We start from the raw sequence: 21,883 nt of genomic DNA, 5'->3' as shown, positions 1-21,883 counted from the left end.
ATGACTTGTCTTGAAAGGTATACTTGAAAGGTATCAGAATCAGAATCAGAATCAGAATACTTTATTAATCCCGAGGGAAATTAGGGTTACAGAAGGCAGCACGCTAATGGTGCATGCGCACTTACAAAGGAACCTTCTGACCATCACATTGGGGAGACATGTCAGAAAGGTAGGCTGATAGGAAAAAACAATGAAAATACACTACATGAGGTAAGAGGAGGAGGAAAAAAAACTCCACTCAGAGTTTTTTCCAGTTTTATCCAGTATGACTATCAAATGTATTCAATAACCCTTTAGCAACAAACAGCTATACTTTTCTTTTTTTTTTTTTTTCATGAACAAGTTACAGGGGATTATGACTGCACTTTGAATTTTGCATTGTATTTTCTATTATTTTGGAGGCAAAATGTATATAAGATTACTAGTGATAAAGTCAGATATAGATAAAGTTAGTATATAGTGGTATTTATTTTGAAGGGGGGGGGGCAATTACCATCACTTATTCAATTTTATAACACAGGTCTATGGTTAGATGATTTGCAACTGATAAAGACAGAAATGAAAACATGAAAAAGAAATTACCATCCTTTAAAAAAAACAATTGTCTTCTTTTTGTGTAATTTCTCTATCATTTTATATTCTTCTTCTCCTGGATGTGCTCCTGTTTTAAATTTTTTGTTTTTGAAGATTTCAAAGTAATGGCTCCAGCTTCCCCCGCTGTCTGCTCCAAACCCAAAGATAGTGACCTGGGGAAAAAAAATTGAAGTAAAGATTTAATGTATTGTTTCCACTAGGAGCATTCTATTTATTTGTTTATTCATTCATTCTTTTATATATTAACTAATAGCATTCTTAAAAGACATCATTATCTCCATGTCCTATTGAGGACATGAAGAATCTGTCTCTTAGTAGCTTGTTTAAGTTATACCACAAAGCTGACTGAGGAGTTAATGAAAATCAGCCCATAGAGCACTTTATGCATAAATGCTGTGATGACAGGGATTCTGCAAAATGAATAGGGATGGGTAGTATCTTCACTGACAGTTTTAGCGTTAATGAGAGCACTCACTGGAGTGAAGGTTCTTCTAACAGTACAACAACCCTAAGCATGCAACCAAGATAACAAAAAAGTGACTTCTCGACCACTCTGTAAATGTCCTTGAGTGGTACAGCCAGATTCCAGACTGGAACATAACTGATAATCATTGATAATTACTTGTCAGTCCTGGGATCCCCTAAGTGTCATGTTTCTGGGTCCTTTTGACCCAGGCTTTTGTTTTCTTTTTTTTCTTTTTTTTTTGGTGGGGGGGGGGGGGGGGGGGGGGGGGCGTTGTGCATTTTTGGTCATTCTGTATTATTTTTGAGTTCACTTGTATTCTATGGTTCCTAGCTTATTCTGTTCAGTATGGTTTATTAGATCTCCCCTTGTGTCTTTGTCCTCTGTCTCACCTGGATGTCTGTGTTTATACAATGTGAGCCTTGTGTCTTGTTTCCCCTCCATGTGTTTTATTCCTTCATATTTCCCTAGTCCATCATTTTTGTTCTCTCTCTCCCTCGCTCCCTCTCGGTTGCCTCTCCTCCATACTTTGATAGTCTCCCGTCAGTGTGCGTTATGTTGTGTTTGCTCTTCCCCTGTCTCTTTATGGTTATTCATGTCAGCTGTGCTTTACATGTGTTTTCACTTCCCTCATGACCCGTCTGTGTATTTATGTCCGCATCTCCCTCAGTTCCGTGTCCTCATAGCTTTGTGACTCTCCCTGTGTTTCCCTGTGTGAATGATTATTAGAATTCCCCAGTTTAGTTCTGTACAATTTTTCCTTTTTCCAGCAATAAATCCGTGTTTTTTGAGTTCACTTCCTGCTTCTGGGAGTCTGCTTTTGGGTCCTATTCCTGCCTGCACACAGCGAGTTCATGACACTGAGGCCACTTGTCTACTTTGTTGTGTTGCCTTCACCCACCAGATCTTCTCAAGGTCCAACATGTTGTGTCCATCTTGCCGATGTACTCATGGATCTTTTGTTTCATCCTAGTCAGTGGTTGTGACACTCAATAGACCTTGGTCACCTTCCCTTCTTAGGACAATGTCTCAGGTGGCTGAGTTGCAGCTTTTCCAGTGGCCTCTTCATGGTTCCTATTTGCCTGTTGAAGTCCCTGGTACTTGTGGCTATCCTCAGTGTCTACAATGTTCTGGTAGTGCAATTCCCTTGGTTCTGAGTAGTTTCTTTCTCTTTATTACCATCTGACAACAGTTCTTCCGTCTGAATGACATTCCAATGTCATTGTTGTACATCCAAGAGAATTGATGTCACTCCTGGCATACATGTAACACCTGTCTCATGTAGCTGTGAGTGGGGCCTGGGTCTCAAAGGTGTAATTTGCTTTTGATATTCTCTTGTTCATGCTTATAACCCAAAATATAAATCAACAAGCAACGAGACAAGCATATCAATTGAAATGCACTTCACTTTAGTGAGTGATTCCCAGTAGAAAGAAAAAAACGAAATAAAGTAAAAACATTTGAGTTTAGTGTTAAATTAATATGTAGAACTGATAAAGTGGTGTTCACTACATTTCATTCACTATGATCAGGGGCGCACATAAGTGGTCCGCAGGTGCGCATGCGCTGTCAAAATAAAAGACGTGCACCAGATAAGAAGTTGCAACGCGCGCTTGCGTACATATAAAAGGCACTGTTTTTGTTTGCTAGAGTGGGATTTTCACGGCATATTCTGCACCACTTCTCTGTGCGTTCATCATTTGTTTGAAGCCAGCTCACCTCCTGCAACCACTTTTCCAAGAATACGTGCTTCTTTTGCGGGTTCAGACTCCTTCTGACATTTCTTTGGAAGTGGAGGAACACCAAAGTAATTGCTTAAAGGAGCTTGCTTCTTCGACATCTTTAAGTGTTCTAAACAAATGTCTGTCCTCCTCCAGAAAATCTTATGTACGCAAATGCGCGGGTAGCCCACGCACACTCAGTCCCAGACGTTCTTAAAAATAAAACCCTTGTTGCAGGCCTAAATCATGGCTGGGGTGCACTGTGGCCGCTTCACTTATAAACAACCAATAAAATAAAAGGCGCATGCCAACATCGATATTCAGAGCTTCAGACAATTCAAAGGGACAGATGGGAAAAAAGGGCATCAAGGCTACCAGCAGGGTTCAGCCACGACACACAAAACCCACAGTCACACTAAATTCAAAACTCAAATCAGCAGAAGAGACCATATGAGCTTTGCTTCCATCACACTGGTAAAACGTCTGTCTCCTCCTCCTCTTGGTAGGTTACAACAGCTCCACATATGAGGTACTTTCAACCATGAAAGTAACAGCATGTTGCTAGTTTACAGACTCAAATGTCCACTCGATAGCAGTAGCTTATCTCTCCTCCCTCTCTCACACACAGTAGACCCCACAGCCCACGCCAAATCCCACCCCTTTACCTAAAACTCTTATGGATTGGCTGGGGGCACACGAGCTTTATTACATGCCTATAAAATTAAACAATATAATAAAGGACACTTCAAAATGTAAATAAGAAGGCAGTGAGTCTAAACAATACACATCACATACGTTAAACACGTGCATTCCAAACTTTTCCACTTAAAGGGTAAATGATATAAATTTTAAATAGTTTCTCTCTACATTTTAACTATTTGTCATGGTCCTGGGTCAGTGACCCAACGCTTATGATGATGATTATTATTTTTTGAGTTCTGTGTTATTTTTGGTCTGCCTTTGAGTCTGTGTCTCTGTCTGTCTATGGTGTCACCCCATCTGTTTGTGAATCTGTCTGTTTAGTTCAATGTCTTGTCTGGTTCCATGTTTCTGAGTTTCCTGTTTTATTGTGAAGGTCTGTGTCATATGTGAGTGTGCTCAGTTTACGTTTCCCCTGCCTCGTCAGCTGTGATTTCTCCCAGGTGTGTTCCCCTCCTGTCTCTCATCCCTTGATTACTGCCATCTGTGTATTTAAGCCCTGTGTTTCTCTGTGTTAGTGTCGCGTCGTACCCTCAACTAGCTGTGTGTTCTGCTTCTATGTTCCTAGTGTTTGGTCTTCTGCTCCAGTTTAGTGTTTCTTTCCAGTGTTTCAGTCCTTGGTTCCTCTGTTCTGACTTTTGGTTTTCTTTTGGTGAGTTTAGTTTGTACGAGGTTTTTCTCAGCAATAAAGCTGCGCTTTAAGTTTCACTTCCGTGTCTGAGTTCTGCATTTTGGGTCCACCACTCCTGCTTGCCTGCCACACAGCGATTCATGACACTATTAATATGCTTTTTAAAATTTAAGAACATAATGACCTGAGATCGCTTTTTCAGTAATCAAAATAAACAATTTGTTTTGGCAAAGGCTACATACAGCTTGATGTCATCCAGATTGAGTTGTTGAATAACAGTTGCACTATTCTGTAGTTGGTTTCCATAGCCAGGCTTGTTAATGAACTGGCTAAGGGGATTCGAGCTTATGCAGAACAGCAGTGGGGACAGAGCATCTCGTTGGTAAATGGCACATTTGATAAAACTTGTGCAACTGGCTTGAAGTTTGCCTGTATTGTTGTTCACTACATCTCTATTTAATACACTCAGTACAGTTTTCACAATTTCTGTTGCTGGGATCTTAGCTCCACTAGCCACTGAACATTGTTGTTATAGGTTGCATCCTTCTCTCATATGCACTTCCACTTTTGTTAAATCTTCAGCCTTGGTGGGGCTGTTGTCATATTGGCAAGTGGTACATTTATTTTTATATATATATATATATATATATATATATATATATATATATATATATATATATATATATATATATAAAAAACACCCAGCATGCCCCTGCGGGCGGTTTATCCTTCAAGCTCGGGTCCTCTACCAGAGGCCTGGGAGCTTGAGGGTCCTGCGCAGTATCTTAGCTGTTCCCAGGACTGCGCTCTTCTGGACAGAGATCTCCGATGTTGTTCCCGGGATCTGCTGGAGCCACTCGCCTAGCTTGGGAGTCACCGCACCTAGTGCCCCGATTACCACGGGGACCACTGTTACCTTCACCCTCCACATCCTCTCGAGCTCTTCTCTGAGCCCTTGGTATTTCTCCAGCTTCTCGTGTTCCTTCTTCCTGATATTGCTGTCATTCGGAACCGCTACATCGATCACTACGGCCGTCTTCTTCTGTTTGTCTACCACCACTATGTCCGGTTGGTTAGCCACCACCATTTTGTCCGTCTGTATCTGGAAGTCCCACAGGATCTTAGCTCGGTCATTCTCCACCACCCTTGGGGGCATCTCCCATTTTGACCTCGGGACTTCCAGTTTATACTTAGCACAGATGTTCCTGTACACTATGCCGGCCACTTGGTTATGGCGTTCCATGTATGCCTTGCCTGCTAGCATCTTGCACCCTGCTGTTATGTGCTGGATTGTCTCTGGGGCATCTTTACACAGCCTGCACCTGGGGTCTTGCCTAGTGTGATAGACCCCAGCCTCTATGGATCTTGTGCTCAGAGCTTGTTCTTGTGCTGCCATGATTAGTGCCTCTGTGCTGTCTTTCAGTCCAGCTTTGTCCAGCCACTGGTAGGATTTCTGGATATCAGCCACCTCCTCTATCTGCCGGTGGTACACACACACACACACACACACACACACACACACACACACACACACACACACACACACACACACACACACATATATATATATATATATATATATATATATATATATATATATATATATATATATATATCATGGCCTAAACCAATCATGAAGGCGCTGCTTAGAGTAGCTAAACGTGCCACTAAAGCACCGCAGCACCGACTCCGTGCTGCTGCTGTTCGATCAATTTATCTGTCACGCACGTGTCTCTGCACAGATGTGCAGAAAAGGGAAATGGCGTTGGGAATTCCCACAATAATCCAATAGCGCACATCGACGCTTGCACATTCAACATGCCAATGTTCCGCCATGAAAATCCTAGGTCGCATTGGTGCGACCAGCCGTTCAAGTAAAAAAAAAAAAAAAAAAAATTCTCTGCAACTCTGAAAGTCTCTGTGTGGTCAACAACAGACACACATTACGCCAATGTCGTCGTCTAAACCAATTAGAGATAGTCAAGGGCAGAACCTCTTAGATGTCCATGCCCAAGGTAAAATGTTCAGATATTGAAATGTTCAGTTCGAAGCATTTGAGGTACTTCTAATTTTGACTTCCTTTTTACTTTATATATCTTGAGATATTTTAAGTTTAAATTTCCGCTCAATGAAGCACTTTAAGCACAATTTAGCTGTATGCTAAAAGACAACCCCACACCATAATGTTCCGACATCCAAACTTCACAGTTGATATGATGTTTTTGGGTGATATGCAGTAACATTTGACCTCCAAACATGGTGTGTATTATGGCATCGAAAAAGTTTAATTCTGGTCTTATCTGACCAGACTATATTCCCCTTGTCATGGTTCTGGATCATTGGACCCAGTATTTTGAGTTTATGGTGTTTTTCCAAATTCTTTTTTGTTGTAATGTTTTAGTTTTATATTATTTAGTATTGAGTTAGTCTTCGTATTGCTGCTATGTTTAGTTATATTTCGGTTTCCATGTTGTCTTTTCGATGTGTCTTGTCTCCCCTTCCTGTTTACATGTTTCTCTTCCCGTGTTTTGTTACGTTTTCCTTTTTCTGTCATGTGTGTTCATGTATGCTGCTGCTCTCTCTCCTTCGCCTTCTCTCTCTCTCACTCCTTCTCTGTCTCATCATCCATAATAGTTTCTGTGTTTCCCTTTTTGTCTCCTCCCTTTGTTTCCCCAGTCTGTCTCGTTCCCCTGTGGATTCCTTCTTCCCAGTCTGTGTTTAGCCATTAATTCTTAGTCTCTGTCTTAGTGTTCCCTGTTTTACTTTGACGGTGTTGCATCCTTTGTTAGTGTGTTCAGTTTTGTTTCCTCCTGTCTTGTCATTATTATATTTATTTTCCCCAGCTGTGGTCCCCATGTGTTTCCTCTTCCCTCGTCATCCTCTTGTGTATGTTGTAAGCTGTCATTCATTCATTGTCAAGTTGTTCATTTGTTTCATGCAATGTCCCAGGTATCTATGTTCAGGTTTCATGTTTAAAATTCCAGTGTTCTAGTATTTAGTTTGTCCAGTTTAGTTTTATTCTTATCCATTTTTTAATCTTCTTACTCTATTTATATTTATATTGTATCCCGTTCTTATTTATTTTATCATTTTACCGTGTATATAGCCTATTGTGGCATATCTCCAGTGTTTCCTCGGAGGGGGCTCTCTGCACTGGGGCTGTGATCGACCGTGGCTGCTGGGTCTCTGGGGGTCCTCTCAGCCTGGCTGGGGGGCTCCTTTGCCTCCCTTCTGCTGTGTGCCCAGCCTGGAGGCTGTGGTCCCGGTGCAGATGGCTCCCTGTTATAGGGTTTCCTCACTTGGCTCATGTGAACCCTGCCCAATTTTTACTCTTTAAGTGTGCGCGCGTGTGTGTGTGTGTGTGTGTGGGGGGGGGGGGGGGGGGGGATATGTGTGTGTATGGTCTGTGAAGGTTCTCAGTCATCCAGGTCATCGTAGTCAAAGGAGCTTGCAAAGAAAAGCGTCTGGACTTCTTTAAGTTACTTGAAGACGTTTCACCTCTCATCCGAGAAGCTTCTTCAGTTCTAAGGTCAAATGGTGGAGAGTCCCAGATATAAACCTAGTGGGAGTGACCCCCCACAGAGGGACAAAAGGACCCCCTGATGATCCTCTAATCGCCTGAGCCAAGGTGTGAAACTGGGTGTGGGTCCCAATCAGCCAGAGTTTCGGGTGTGTTCATTGTGAAACCTGGCCCCACCTTATCATGCGAATTCCTGAGGTCAGATGGCCCAGGATGTGAGTGGGCGTTAAGGCGTCTGGGAAGGGATCTCAAAACTGGATTATAGATGGCAGAGAGTTGGTGTCGTAAACCACCGCCTCTGTTCAAAGATGGTCGCTCACAGTGGACATAGATGGCTTCTTTCACTCCTCTTTCAAACCATCTGTCCTCTCTGTCCAAAATGTGAACATTGGCATCCTCGAAAGAGTGTCCTTTATCCTTAAGATGCAGATGGACTGCTGAGTCTTGTCCTGTGGAGGTGGCTCTTCTGTGTTGTGCCATGCGCTTGTGAAGTGGCTGTTTGGTCTCTCCAATGTAGAGGTCTGAGCATTCCTCGCTGCACTGTACAGCATACACCACATTGTTAAGTCTGTGTTTTGGCATTTTGTCTTTCGGGTGAACCAGTTTCTGCCTGAGCGTGTTGCTGGGTCTGAAATACACTGGGATGTCATGCTTGGAGAAAACTCTCCTGAGTTTTTCTGATACACCGGCTACATAGGGGATGACAATGTTGTTGCGTCTCTCCTTCTTATCCTCCCTCGCTGGTGTCTGGTCTTCTTTTCTGTGCCTCTTTGCTGACTTTAAGAACACCCATTTAGGATAGCCGCACGTTTTGGGACTCTCCACCATTTGACCTTAGAACTGAAGAAGCTTCTCGGATGAGAGGTGAAACGTCTTCAAGTAACTTAAAGAAGTCCAGATGCTTTTCTTTGCAAGCTCCTTTGATATGTGTGTATTCACATCATTTATGTTAATGAGAGTGTGGGGAGTGAGTTGGAGGGTGGGGTGGGCTGCTTTTAACTATGTAAAGCACTTTGTGCTACATTTTTTGTATGAAAAGTGCTTTAAAAAATAAAGATTGATTGATTGATTGATTGATTGTGTGACACGTTGGTAATGGGACACCTTTTTTATAGTTTACGAGTTGGAACTGAACCAGCTGATTTTAATTTGCACTAAGTGGCAGGATTTACAGTTACTGATAGATTTTAGCTGGTATCATGACTTAATGATTTTTTTTTTAATAGAGCTGGCAGAATTTCAAGAAAATTTTTTCACTTTGTCATTATATTGTGCATATTGTGTGTGAAATTCTGAAAAATGAGTTTGGAACAATAACAAATGAAGGGCTGTGATACTTCCCAAACAGCCTGTATATTTTGGTATGAAAATAATGTTTTAATGTTTAGATTGAGTTAATGTTAATTTTCAATGTTTAAGTGATCATCATACTTGTTACTTTAGCAGACCTAGTGCCTACAGATTATATTCAGACATTTAAATATATTCAGCCAACTGTTAGATTTTAAATAAAATATTTTAGTAGAACTGAAAAAATATATACATCAAACATAAACTAAGGAAATTTCTGAATGTAGTAACCCTTGATTTTTAAATGTCAGCTTAATTTTATTTATATAATACATTTAAATGGTAAATGGCCTGTATTTGTATAGCGCTTTACTAGTCCCTAAGGGCCCCAAAGCGCTTTACATATTCAGTCATCCACCCATTCACGCACACATTCACACACTGGTGATGGCAAGCTACATTGTAGCTACAGCCACCCTGGGGCGCACTTACAGAGGCGAGGCTGCCGGACACTGGTGGACTCTGACCCCCACCAGTAGGCAACGGGTGAAGTGTCTTCCCCAATGACACAAGATCGCCCATTTAAACAAAACCTGACACAAAAATTGTTTTTCAGGCAAACAAACACATTCAGCTCAAAAATCATGTTACACTGTTCTTGCCAAGTTAAAACTAATTGTTGAATCTGGTTGACTCCAACACTGGCCCTGTATTTAGCATTGAATCAATACCAAGTGTAGTGGCGGCACTCCATCTCTATTTCACTCTTCTGTACCACCTTTAGGAGTCAGTCTGGCAACATGCATTTGAAACGCGAGCAAGTCCAGGTACTTTTCTTGCAAAAAAGATGTTTATTGAAACTTTTAATTTACATGGCAAGACTCGGTCAAAAAACTGTGTTGCTTCCAGCTTATCCGACTCCCCAACTACGTAATTACAGTGTGCCGGAAGCCCAAAATACTAAAAAGTGCATTAGAATGTCGCACTTTTATATTCTATACCTTTAACAAAACAGTTTTTTGAAATTAACTAGAAATTATATTACTAATATCAAACGTATAATGTATATTTCTCATCTAATCATTTTACCAGTACCAATAAAATTAACCTTTAACACTAGAATTACTGAGCCTCTTTTTTTTCCTGGTACAAGTCCCTACTACTAGATCTATTAGCCCTGCGCAAATTTGCGTAAATCCCCTGAACCTACCGGTAAGACCTCCTAGAATTACTGACTTTTTTATTTTCTGGTGGATGTCCTGAGGTGTTAATCACCCCTGCTGAAATTTTCACAGGTCATCAGCTCGATTCTCCTCCTGTTTTTGTTGTGCAAACCACCCATTATCTTTGAGGCCTGGAAGATTTGCATTTGTTCACTCAGAGTAGCTCAGATCCAAGGTAAGAGAAAAATCTGTGTTACAACCCTACAATGGAGCTGAAGGCCTCTCAGCAGAGTACTAGGAGGTGTTAGGTTCAGGGAATTTACGCAAATTTGCGCAGGGTTAGTAAAAATTCAAATTTTTTATTTGTCACACACACACAACCATACACAGTATGACATGGGGGTGAAATGCATGTATATGTATGTATGCATGAAATAAATGTAGTAGCTCCATTGTTCTCCTGCTTTTGTTGTGCAAAACACCCTCCCCCAACCAGGAGAGATTTGTGTATGTGTAGGAGTGGCATTGCTTGACTACAGCACAGTACTGTGCATAAAAGCAGACCGACCAGGAGGGAGAATCATTTCTTCTTCGCATTTCTGAGAACGCACATCAGGATGGCCTCCGTATCACTGCCATGCAGGAATAACCTATCGGCGCAACATCCTTGGGCCTTGCTTCAGGAAATGGACGAAGCAGATTCTGATGGAGGAGAGGTTTCATTTGTCCAGCAGGCCACTGATACCTCCTCAGAAGAATCTGAAAAGGAGACGGAAGAACCCAACATGCCTCCTCGGAAGAGGCCCCCCTGGTACTGGGAAGCCCTGTCTGAGCCAGACGGCAAAAGAAGGCACTGCGTGGGTAGAGGAGGACAATGGAATGCCCAGTACAGGAGCAAATCGCTCGTGCTTCACTGCGCAAGCTGGACCCACAGAGTCTGCTAAGGTTTGTCATTGCCATATTACATATGATATTTATATAAACCCATTTAGAGTGAGGTTCATGTAAATTTACCATTCTCTATTTGTTTATCTTCCAACAGCGTGAAATTACATGTGTGCTCCAAAGCTTCCTTTGCCTGTTAGACATGGGAATGCTGCACACCATCAGAGAGTGTACGGTATACCGTACACTCTCTGTAGCAACCGTCTGGCCTCACGGTAACCTTTGTACACAACTGCGAATTAGCTCCTGTGGTTCGCCAGCAGTGAACTGTTCCAAAAAATACAGCTTATCTTGATCGTTATCAGTCTTTTGCTCTACTGCTTGTTCGAAGGCTCTTATGAAGGCCTTATACTGTAGTGCATCACCTTTAAAAACAGGAATGTCCTTTGATGGCAACTGAGCCAGCTGCTGCTGTTTCACAAGTAACTCAGTGATTACATTCTGTTTCTGCATGACTGACAATACATCATCACTTCTGTTAACGTGACCATTAAGCCCATGAGTGGAGACTGGATGTGGTACCTGTGAGTTTTGCACTTGTGAATTAGCGTGACTACTCACATCATCTTGTTGTGGGAGCATTATGCCAACTCTTTCCTTTTTAACTCCTCGACCTTGGGATCTTTGTATTGACACATAACTGCTCAGACCATCTTCAGATCTTTCACATTCTTTGAGCACCTTTAATTTTGCTTGACTTTCTGCTAATGCAGTCTCCAACTCTAACTCTTCTTTTTCCGCTTTGACTCTTGCTGTTTCAAACTCAAGATGTTGCCTAATCCTGGCCAACTCTAACTCAGGTTCTTGCTTTTTCTTCAATGCTGCGGCTCTTTCCAGCAAGGCTGCGTGTTCTGCCTCCTGTTTAGCACGAGTGGAGGAAACTCTAGATGTTGTAGATGCTTGGCTGACTTGAGACCCACGCGAGCTATGAACTGCATCCTTTCTAGCTCCAACCTGTGATGCGCTGTCATCTGGGTTAACAGCTTCCTCCAAGCCAACTGTAACGTGCTCCTGCTGCTCAGCTTCATTTGGAATCATATGCTTATGATCCTCTGCTATCCATTTCTTTGTTGTTTTCATAAACTCTCTTATTGATGCCATTTTGGGCTCAAACCAATTGTCCTGGTCAAATATTTTTTCTTCTTCAGACAAAAGGCTCATAACCTGGTTATTGTGACTTTGAAACTCATTCAGAGCCTATGCAAAGTCACTTTCCACCCTTTCTTTCAAATTTTGAAGGTTCTGAGCATCACTCATCATTATCTTTATCTCCTTTATTTTGCCTGTGATTGTTCCTAATGTTCGTCTTCTTAAAGCAATACATCTTTGTAATTTTTCTTCCAAAGCCTTCTCTGTTAACTTACATGTTCTTCCCACCTCTCTTTCATCTGCCATCTTATAAGTTGCAGGGGTTTATTGGCTCAAGTTGCATGCACTATTTGTCTTCTGCTTAGAATTTTTAATAGACATAGTGTAAACCAGCTTCATAACATGCCAAAAACTCCACATTGACTGTATCTGTCACGGTTTTGGGTCCGTTGGACCCGGTATTTTGAGTTTATTATGTTTTGGTTTAATTTTGCATCATGGATTGTTTTCTTGTTCTCTTGTTGTGGTTGTGATTATTATTATTACAGTTTCATGTTTCTGTTATCCATGTTTTAGGAATTGTGGTTTCATGTATAGTTCAGTTCCATGTGTCATTTTCTGTCTCTCTGTGTTGAGTCCGTGTCTCTGAGTTGTGATTCATGTTTCCTGTTTTATTGTGAAAGCCTTAACTAGAAATTATATTCTTAACATCAAACATGTATATTTCTCCTCTAATCATTTTACCAGTACTAATAAAATTAACCTTTAATTGGCTCTTACATCAGGTATGGCATTTTTACACATTGCTATCCAAGAGTTATGTAAAACTACTTTCAGCTGTTCTGTTGACACAAGCGGGTAGGCTCTACATGTTCGATTTGGCAATACTTTTAACACTTGATATCCTTCATGGTACCACCTTTAAACACAACCCATGTGTCTTTAGCTAGAGTAGTTGCTGCCTTTGGTTTGCAGGTAAATGTGTCAACCATCAGATGTCCACTCTTCTTGACTCTTCTTGAAATAACCATAGATTTCTGTTTTAGTCATGTAGTCATCTAAGGCAGACTTTTCTCAACTTTGCTGGTAAATCAGTGTTTCTCAGTGTTTAACTACCACCACTGTCAGTCAGATGCATAATGTACAAATTGTTTAAAGTGAACATACCTCATCACACATCACTAGGCTGAGAACCACAGCAAGAAAGCCAGTGGATGGATAAGCACCCTTCTTTCCCAGCCATACTTGATGAACATATTTCATGAAAGCCGGATGGAGGATCCAGATCTATTATGAATCAGACATAGCCTTAAATCTGAGTTTTATGAACTATTACTTTCTGCAATGAATTCACAAAATACTTTACATTAGCACGACTGTAGCTAAAAGAAGCCAGTATTTGTTTTTGGTGGTATGGCTTTGACTATTGACCTGCATGACCTTCCAGGCACATAAATGCCAAGTATGAGAGATTGGGAAAACCATAACAATACCTAATACAGAGCAGAGTAAACAGTAAATACTGCAACAAAGAAAAAGCTGAGGTGCAGGTGACTTGTGAAATGGCTTGCACATCTGTAGCAATACTGGATATGCTAAATCAGGTTAATAGTAAAACCTACTGTATATGAGATTATCCAGTTCAGTGTGTAAAATCAGCTGACTTTGTTTCCTGCCTGAATTAATGGTAGCTTATATGCCAGTTTTGTTCATGTAAACCTAAAATACTCACCAAATCTTTGTTAGCTATCTTCTTTAAGTTTGGAGCACCATTTTCCCTGTTAAAAAGATGAAATGAACTGATTACATAAATAAATGCTAATAATTACCTAAGACTAGCACATCACAACAAAAGATTAAGTTGTTCATATAACAATTCATATAACTTTCTGCACTTTTTGCTGTTTAAAAAAAGAAAGGCTGACCTCTGATGGGTTGTCTCAAAAACTGTTTTGTTTAATTTGGTTGTTCTAACAACAAAACAAAAAAAAACTATACTGCATTTTTCCGTACAATTAGCTAAAACTATGTTGCAAACCAGTTAAAATCTGATATTCAGAGCAAAACAGTTGCAATACAATTTCTGGCAACATAGGTTTTAAGACAGTAGCCCTTTTAGCCTACCCTCGATTTAAGTCCTTCATGAGCCACAAAAAGTCATGTGTTTTGAAAGGAAAAAACAAGAGATGAGTGGTATTGTCCAGTCTAGTAGAACTCTCTGGATACATGACATGATGAGTTGTTTTGGTTCCAACATCTGTTTCATAGCCTTTGGTACGCCCCCGATTGATTCTAAATAATACAGAAGGATACATATTTAGCACACATTTTTGCATTTTAGATACATGAATATACATAGACTTATATTATATTGTGGCGAGCTCAGACAAGGAGGAGACGGAGGTATCGTTTGGTCTTGCTTCCCGTGAGCTAGCCAGGGAGCACAGCCGTTTATTCACATTTTCAGAAGAACACTGCCGCTAGCTAACTGCTCAGCGCGGCAACAACAACAACAACACAGGGCGCCCTCTGACCCCCGAAGGACACACCGTCGCAGCGAGAGGGCGTCACCTGTCACTATGGCAACATAAACAAAACATAACTGTACAAACAGAACCCCGAACAGCCCTGACCCGCTACATAGCCCCCACCTAAGGGGTCAGTCGTCCCCGACGACCCCATCACCCCACACAAAGTCCTGCAAATGTCCAGGTGCCTTCTTTTGGCCATGCGGTGCCACCATCATCTCCTGCTGGAGTGAGCGGTCGGTACGGTGAGAGCCTGTCCCGGTGCAACACCACCATGCGCCCCGGGCCCGGCATGCGGATACGGTACACCACGTCTGTTAGCCGCTCCACAACCTCTGCCGGCCCTTGCCAGTGACTGCAGAGTTTGGGGGACACTCCTCTCTTGCGAACCGGGCAGTACACCCAAACCTTGTCGCCAGGCATGAAACCCCCCCTCGGCACTTGGTGTCGTAGGCTCTTTTCTGTCGTACTCCGGCGCTGGCCTAGGCCTGGCGGGTGTAGTCATGAACCACCTGCAGCCGCTCCCTGAGCCTCCTGTAGTAGTCCATCTCTGGCCCACCATCAATCTCCGGCTCGGGGGGGGACCCGAACACCAGATCCACAGGCGTCCGGAGCTCCCGTCCAAATATCAGAGCGGCAGGTGTACACTAGCTGGACTCCTGCACCGCAGTCCGATACGACCAAAGGACCAGGGGCAGATGTCGGTCCCAATCTCGCTGGTGGTGGCTGGTGAGAATGGCGAGCTGGGTGGCCAGTGTGCGGTTGAAGCGCTCAACCAAGCCATCGCTTTGTGGGTGGAGCGGTGTGGTTCTCGTTTTCTCCACCCCCAGTCGCCGGCAGATCTCCCCGAAGACCTTCGATTCAAAGTTATGCCCCTGGTCACTGTGGAGCTCAGCCGGGACCCCAAAACGGGTGAACATCTCCTCCACCAGCTTCTCGGCCGTCGTCGTTGCGCTCTGGTCCGGCACCGCGTAGGCCTCTGGCCACTTCGTGAAATAGTCCATAGCCACCAACACATACCGGTTCCCTGACTCTGTGACGGGGAAAGGCCCTAGGACGTCCACTCCCACTCTTTCCATTGGGGCCTGTTAAATTATAATATTATTTTATGCCATGTTATACCCCTAATTAAAGATTGTGAATTATTATGTAGTTTTAGTTTGCAGTATTCTCCTGAATTAGAAGAAGCGGATAACTATTGCATTAGTTAAACTGATTTGCATTACATTAGACTGCTGATTTATTGTGGATGAATGATATTGTTTTATGATGTTATAAGAAATACTGTTTGCAGAAAGTCATCGCCTTATTTGTCTGATTAGAAGAGAACAGAGCATGCTGGAGTTTTCTGCCCCATCTCAGCAGGAGCAGATAAACAGGGAGCCAAGGTCGTAGCTTAGGCGCCGTGTGAGAGAAAAGCATGTGAATGTTTAGGCTTTTATGATAAGGTGGGGGCACCAGAGGCTATAAGAGTTTGATTAATGCTCCACCATTTTGAGATCTGAGGCTGTCTGCATACAGTGTCCATCTCCCACGTGTGTGACTATTAAAATCATCGTTTGACTTAACCCGGCCGGACCAGTGTTGTTATTGTGGTTTTTTCTCTTGTCTCCATCCCCAATGTTTGAACTCGTAACAGGCCCCCACCAGGTACTGCTGAAGGGGGGCAGTGGAGCGTTGAGTTGGGCCCTTCTGTGCCGTGCAGGTGTCACAGCAGTGCACATGAAGTTCCACATCCCGTCGACAGCCAGGCCAGTAGAACCGTCCCCTGAGGCGGCGGAGAGTTTTGGCGTTCCCATAGTGTCCTGCCCCCACCGAGCCGTGGACCAGCTCAAGCACCTGTGACCGCAGCGACCGAGGCACCAACAGCTGCAGGAGATCTCTGCCCTGACCGGGGGCCCGCCATCTCCGGTACAGGAGGCCGTCGTGGGTCTCCAGATTGTTGTGCTGAGAGTAGTAGGCTTTCACCTCGGGCTCCGGTCCCGACACCCCCGTCCAGGCGGGGCGTTGCGCCGCCTCCAGCCAGGCCCCCACCTGAACCAACGTCGCGTCGGCCTCCTGCTCCCGCTTCAGCTGCTGCGTTGTCAATGGGAGCCACCCCCCTCATCCGGCTGTGGCCTGAGCAGTAGCCACCCCCAGCACCTCCTGGGCCCGCTCTTCCTGTCGCAGGCAGTAGCGGCACTCGACGGCTACGCAGGGCCGTCTGGAGAGGGCATCAGCTTTGCCATGCTGTCGACCTGGCCGATGCTGGATCTCGAAGTCATAGCCCTGAAGGAACTCCAGCCAGTGGGCCACCTGCCGTTCTGGGTGTTTGAAATTCAGGAGCCAAGTCAGAGATGCATGGTCAGTGCGCAGGAGGATCCGGCAGCCATGCAGATATGGCTGGAAGTGCCGCACCGCTAGCACTACGGCCAGCAGCTCCCGCCGGGTCACGCAGTAGTTCCTCTCGGCTCGCCCCAAGGCCCGACTGAAGTACGCCACCACCCGTTCTCCAGCCTCGTCCTGCTGGGAAAGGACCCCCGACCCCTGCATTGCTAGCATCAGTGTCCACAATGAAAGGTTGCTGGGCGTCGGGGTAGGCCAGGACTGGGGCTCTGGTGAGGGCCTCCTTCAGCTGTGCAAAAGCCGCAGCACAGGCATCCCCCCAGCCAAACAGCTGTCCCTTGTCAGTCAGGCGGTGGAGGGGGTTGGCCATTGTCGCGAACCCTTTGATGAACCGACGGTAGTAGGAGGCTAGGCCCAGGAAGCTCCGCAGTTCTTGGACGTTCGAGGGAGTCGGCCAGTCCCTGACCGCAGCCACTTTTGCGGGGTCAGTGGCGACACCTCGAGCGCTGATCACATGGCCCAAGAACGTGTTCTCTCTCGCCAACAGGCGGCATTTTGCGGGGTTGAGCCGCAGCCCAGATCGTCAGATGGCACTCAAGACCTCGCTCAGGTGAGACAGTGCACTGTCGAAGTCACCACCGTGCACCAACAGGTCATCCAGGTACACAACGCAGCGGCTACGAGGGATATCCACGAGCACCCTCTCCATCAGCCTCTCAAACGTCGCTGGCGCATTGCAGAGCCCAAATGGCATGACCCTGAACTGCCACAGCCCCTGTCCAATGGTGAATGCCGTCTTAGGCCTAGCGTCGGGGGCTAGCTCCACCTGCCAGTAACCGCTGCGTAGGTCGAGGGAGCTGAACCAACTGGAGCCGGTAACGTAATCTAGGGCCTCGTCGATCCGTGGCAGCGGGTACGAGTCCTTCTTGGTGACTGCATTGAGACGGCGAAAGTCCACGCAGAACCTCGGGCTGCCATCCTTCTTCCCCACCAGAACCACGGGTGCCGCCCATGGGCTATTGGACGGCTCGATTACCCCAGTCGCAGCCATCTCACGGATCTTCTCTTCCGCTACCTGCTGTTTCGAGAGGGGCAGCCGGTGTGGGCGCAGACGGATCCGAAATCTGCTGAGCGGCAGCTGCGAGACGCCTGTCTCGTCTGGTCCCCGCTCCCTGCTTTTGACCGCGCTGGAGAGCAAAAGTCTCTGCGCCAAGAGTAATAGCCAGCTTTGCGGTGTCGACGCAGGCCCCCCAGTGGCTCAGCAAATCCAGGCCAATGATGCGCTGGTCTTGAATGTCGGCGAGCCAGAAGTCGTGCACCAGCTCTAGACCCTTCACTCGGATCCGCAACGGTTTCTTCCCCCGCATAACAGTTTTCTCCCCCGTCACTGTCATCAGCTGGGTGTCTGTGGGCAACCAACCCTTCACCAGTGGCCCGGATGTTTCAGGGAGCACGCCAGGTCGTATCAGGGAAATGGTAGACCCCGTGTCCACCAGGGCCTGGCATGGCTGGTCCTCAACACAGCAGCTCAGGTAGAGTCCGTTGAGGTGCCCAACTCGGCCCACCACTGTGCATCGTCCTTGGAGGGGGGCAGGAAGATGGAGCAGTGGTCCCCTCGCTACACCACTCCCTCCTCGTTTTCCTGAGGCTGCATAGTTCCGGTCTTCGGGGCTGGTGCTGGGCAGTCACGCGCCACGTAGCCAGGCTCATCGCACCGGTAGCAGCGGTCGGTTGGTCGACGAGGACGCCTCCGGGGCACCGAGGGTTGCAGCTGGGACATCTCGGCGACCTCCCCCTCCCCGTCGCAGTCTGCGGCTCTGATTTGGGGGTAGTTTGGGGAGGGCGCCTGCTGGTTAGGTCGCAAGGTGAGCACCGGCTCGGCCCTTTCAGCCTCACGAAGCGCCTCACGGAGGGTCTGAGGCATGGCCAGGCGGACGTGTTGGCGTAGTCGCTCTGGGAAAAGTCCTCGCAAAAAAGCATGCAGGCTAAGCTCACGGGCCGCTGCTGGAAACTCCGGGTAGCCACGACGAGCATACAGCAACACGTCTGCTGCAAAGGTGCCCAGGCTCTCTCCGGTTGGTTAGCTGCTCTCTGCTCTGATCAGTGGAGTGCCGCTGCCCGAATCGCCTCTCGAGTGCCGCGGTGAGGGCCCAGAGCTCATGCTGCTCTGCCGGGGCTAGGTCAAGGAGTATCTGCAGTGCTTCTCCCTCTAATGCTAGCGCTAGGTGTGTAGCAGTCTCCTCTTCGCTCCAGCCACTATGTCTGGCGGCTAGCCGCACTTGTGAGAGGTAGGGCTCTAACGGGGTTAGCCCGTTGTATTTCGGTACCTTAACTGGGGTGGTAGGCATAACTGCTCGCGGTTGGGGGCTCGGCGTGTGGGTCGACAGAGGTAGCCCATGAAGCATTGCACTAGCATCTGTCGCGATGGGCCGCCACCGCGGTGTGCTCGCACCATCGGGACCCGTCGGAGGACTTAGATGGCCGCTCACATCCTCTCTCTTCCATCGCCAGTTTACCAAGCAGGGAATGTTGTCCTCGACGGCTTGCTCCAGCCTCTGAATGTCTCTCTCCATTACGGCGAGGGTGAGCCATCCCACTTCTGACACCAATGTGGCGAGCTCAGACAAGGAGGAGACGGAGGTATCGTTTGGTCTTGCTTCCCGTGAGCTATCCAGGGAGCACAGCCGTTTATTCACATTTTCAGAAGAACACTGCCGCTAGCTAACTGCTCAGCGCGGCAACAACAACAACAACACAGGGCGCCCTCTGACCCCCGAAGGACACACCGTCGCAGTGAGAGGGCGTCACCTGTCACTATGGCAACATAAACAAAACATAACTGTACAAACAGAACCCCGAACAGCCCTGACCCGCTACAATATTATACTATATTATATTATATTATATTTTTCGTCTCGCAAGAACATTGTTTACATTAGATTTTGTGTTTGTGTTAAATGATTATTACCTTATTACGGTATCATGGAAATCAATCAGAGGTCCATAATGCGATCCTCTCAAATTTCCAGAATTCCCCACCACGGCACAACTCCTGCAGTGATCAGGACGAGGTTCTCCAATATCTGCAATTGGTGTTATTGTCTGAAATAGCCTCTCTAGAGTTTTATTGTACAAAGTCAAGTTTTGAAGTCTTGCCCCCTGTAAGTTCTGAAAAAGAGGAGAAAGTTATTGAAAAAAAATCAAACTTCCCCACAGAACAAAAATACTATAGGATTTCCCAATGATTACAAGTTCATGAGTCACCAGTAAGTCTGGCAAAGATCCTTTCAAACATACACTCCTCTTGATTAAGCTCACAGTTAGATCTTGTCTAAATGCCCACCCCTGTGACTTTTTCCATATCAGCATCAATATTATGATGCACCATTTACAACTGTGAAAGATCACTGAAGCTCAAGAGTAAAAAATGTATACTAATTTAGGCAAAAATCTTTTTAGGCCTGAAGTTTATTTCAGTACTTTCATTTGGTATTTAGAATTGTTCTGAAAAGTTTAAGACTGATCTGCAAGATACAACATCAGGATTAATCTGTAAGTTTATTCAAGCATATGAGTTATGCACATTTATGCAATGATAGATTATGAACAGTACTTACACAAACATATTTTTTTGTCTTTCAATTCAGATAGAGTCACAGTTTTACCTCAGCGCTCTAAGTTATCATTAGTGAGAACCTCAACCCCTGGGCCTGAACGCTACCCCTTTCTTGAGAGAAACAAAAAAATACTCATTGCTATATTAAGCCATTTCTTTTGACAGAAGTTATATCCAGAAACACTCCATAAAAGGTTGCAGACCAAAACAATTACCTTACTGATTGTCTTACTGATGAGTGGGAATTCACTCACATGCTATTTTGCCCCATTTAGTAAATCTGGCCCTTTAAAGAAAATGCCAACAATCCAGTTTTATGCGTAGGGAGGCGCTTTCATATTGTGATATTGCGACTTTCACTAAAGGAACTAAAAAGGTTTTCCAGAACTTGTCATTGCCAGTAAATGATAAGGATTTTACCATTCTTCAGGTAGAAATACAGGAGGATGAAGAGTGCAGTATATTTAAAAAAAAAAAAAAAGATAGTACAAGGTGCTTTAAATTTGTGTAGTTTGTTTACTTAAACAATAGAGGAATATTTGTGCTTTTTTTTTGGATGGAGGTAGACCATGTCATTTAACAGCAGCAATATGTTGTTAAATGTCATGACATACTTGAATAATAATAATACCTTTAACATCACCACAGAAGCCAAAAAAGTGATATGTTGATATGTTGTTTTTTATTATTTACCTTCCACCAGAGGAAGTCTTTCTCTGAAGGTATATGTTTCTGTGACAGAAAGGGTTCAGGAGCTTCACTGATGATGTCATTAAACCAAGGATCACTGTCTCTTAGACATTTCTGACAGCCACAAAGACTCGGCTCGCGATGACAGAAGGTATATCCAGAAAAACTCCATAAAAGATTGGAGACCAAAACAATTGCTGTGATACTCAGTAGCGGGAAAATGCTAACTCTGGATCTTCCCCATTTGAAATACATCTTCGCAGAGTTCCAATCTGAGAACAAATACATGTATGAATGTGAAAAATAGGACTAAGCCTTTAGAATACAGTAATAGAAACAATAACTCTTTACTTATAAATATTTATAGTTTGCAGCATATTAAGAGCATTGCACTGGAATGCACAAAATCGGATAAGCATAAAAAGTTGGTTTGTGTCCTCTTATATTCATGGCATTTGAACAGATAGCATTTACCAGCATAAATCACCTCCCACATTATTAGTTCATGTAAGTAACAAGATCTGTTGTTTGAAGTTGAATAAAACAGTATGACACCCAACAGAATGGAAAACACAGTACAAAATATTTCTAGATCTTGGTCAGATTCTG

General features: G+C 44.7%; 1 protein-coding gene across 1 annotated transcript; it reads right to left on the bottom strand.

Moving 5' to 3' along the window:
• Positions 1-578: 578 nt before the first annotated feature.
• On the bottom strand, positions 579-21,529 carry LOC308385011 (CMP-N-acetylneuraminate-beta-galactosamide-alpha-2,3-sialyltransferase 1-like; the record flags this gene model as incomplete). Its single annotated transcript, XM_080863728.1, has 6 exons — positions 579-746; positions 13,283-13,402; positions 13,848-13,893; positions 14,240-14,407; positions 19,937-20,136; positions 21,278-21,529. The coding sequence occupies 6 exons, from the start codon at positions 21,527-21,529 to the stop codon at positions 579-581; spliced, it is 954 nt and encodes a 317-aa protein (XP_080719854.1).
• Positions 21,530-21,883: the final 354 nt, after the last annotated feature.

This window comes from Rhamphochromis sp. 'chilingali' (genome assembly GCF_963969265.1).
Source record: "Rhamphochromis sp. 'chilingali' genome assembly, chromosome: 17".
Classification (NCBI taxonomy): Eukaryota; Metazoa; Chordata; class Actinopteri; order Cichliformes; family Cichlidae; genus Rhamphochromis; species Rhamphochromis sp. 'chilingali'.
Note: the sequence above shows the minus strand (reverse complement) of the source record. Positions and strands in the feature narration are given on the sequence as shown.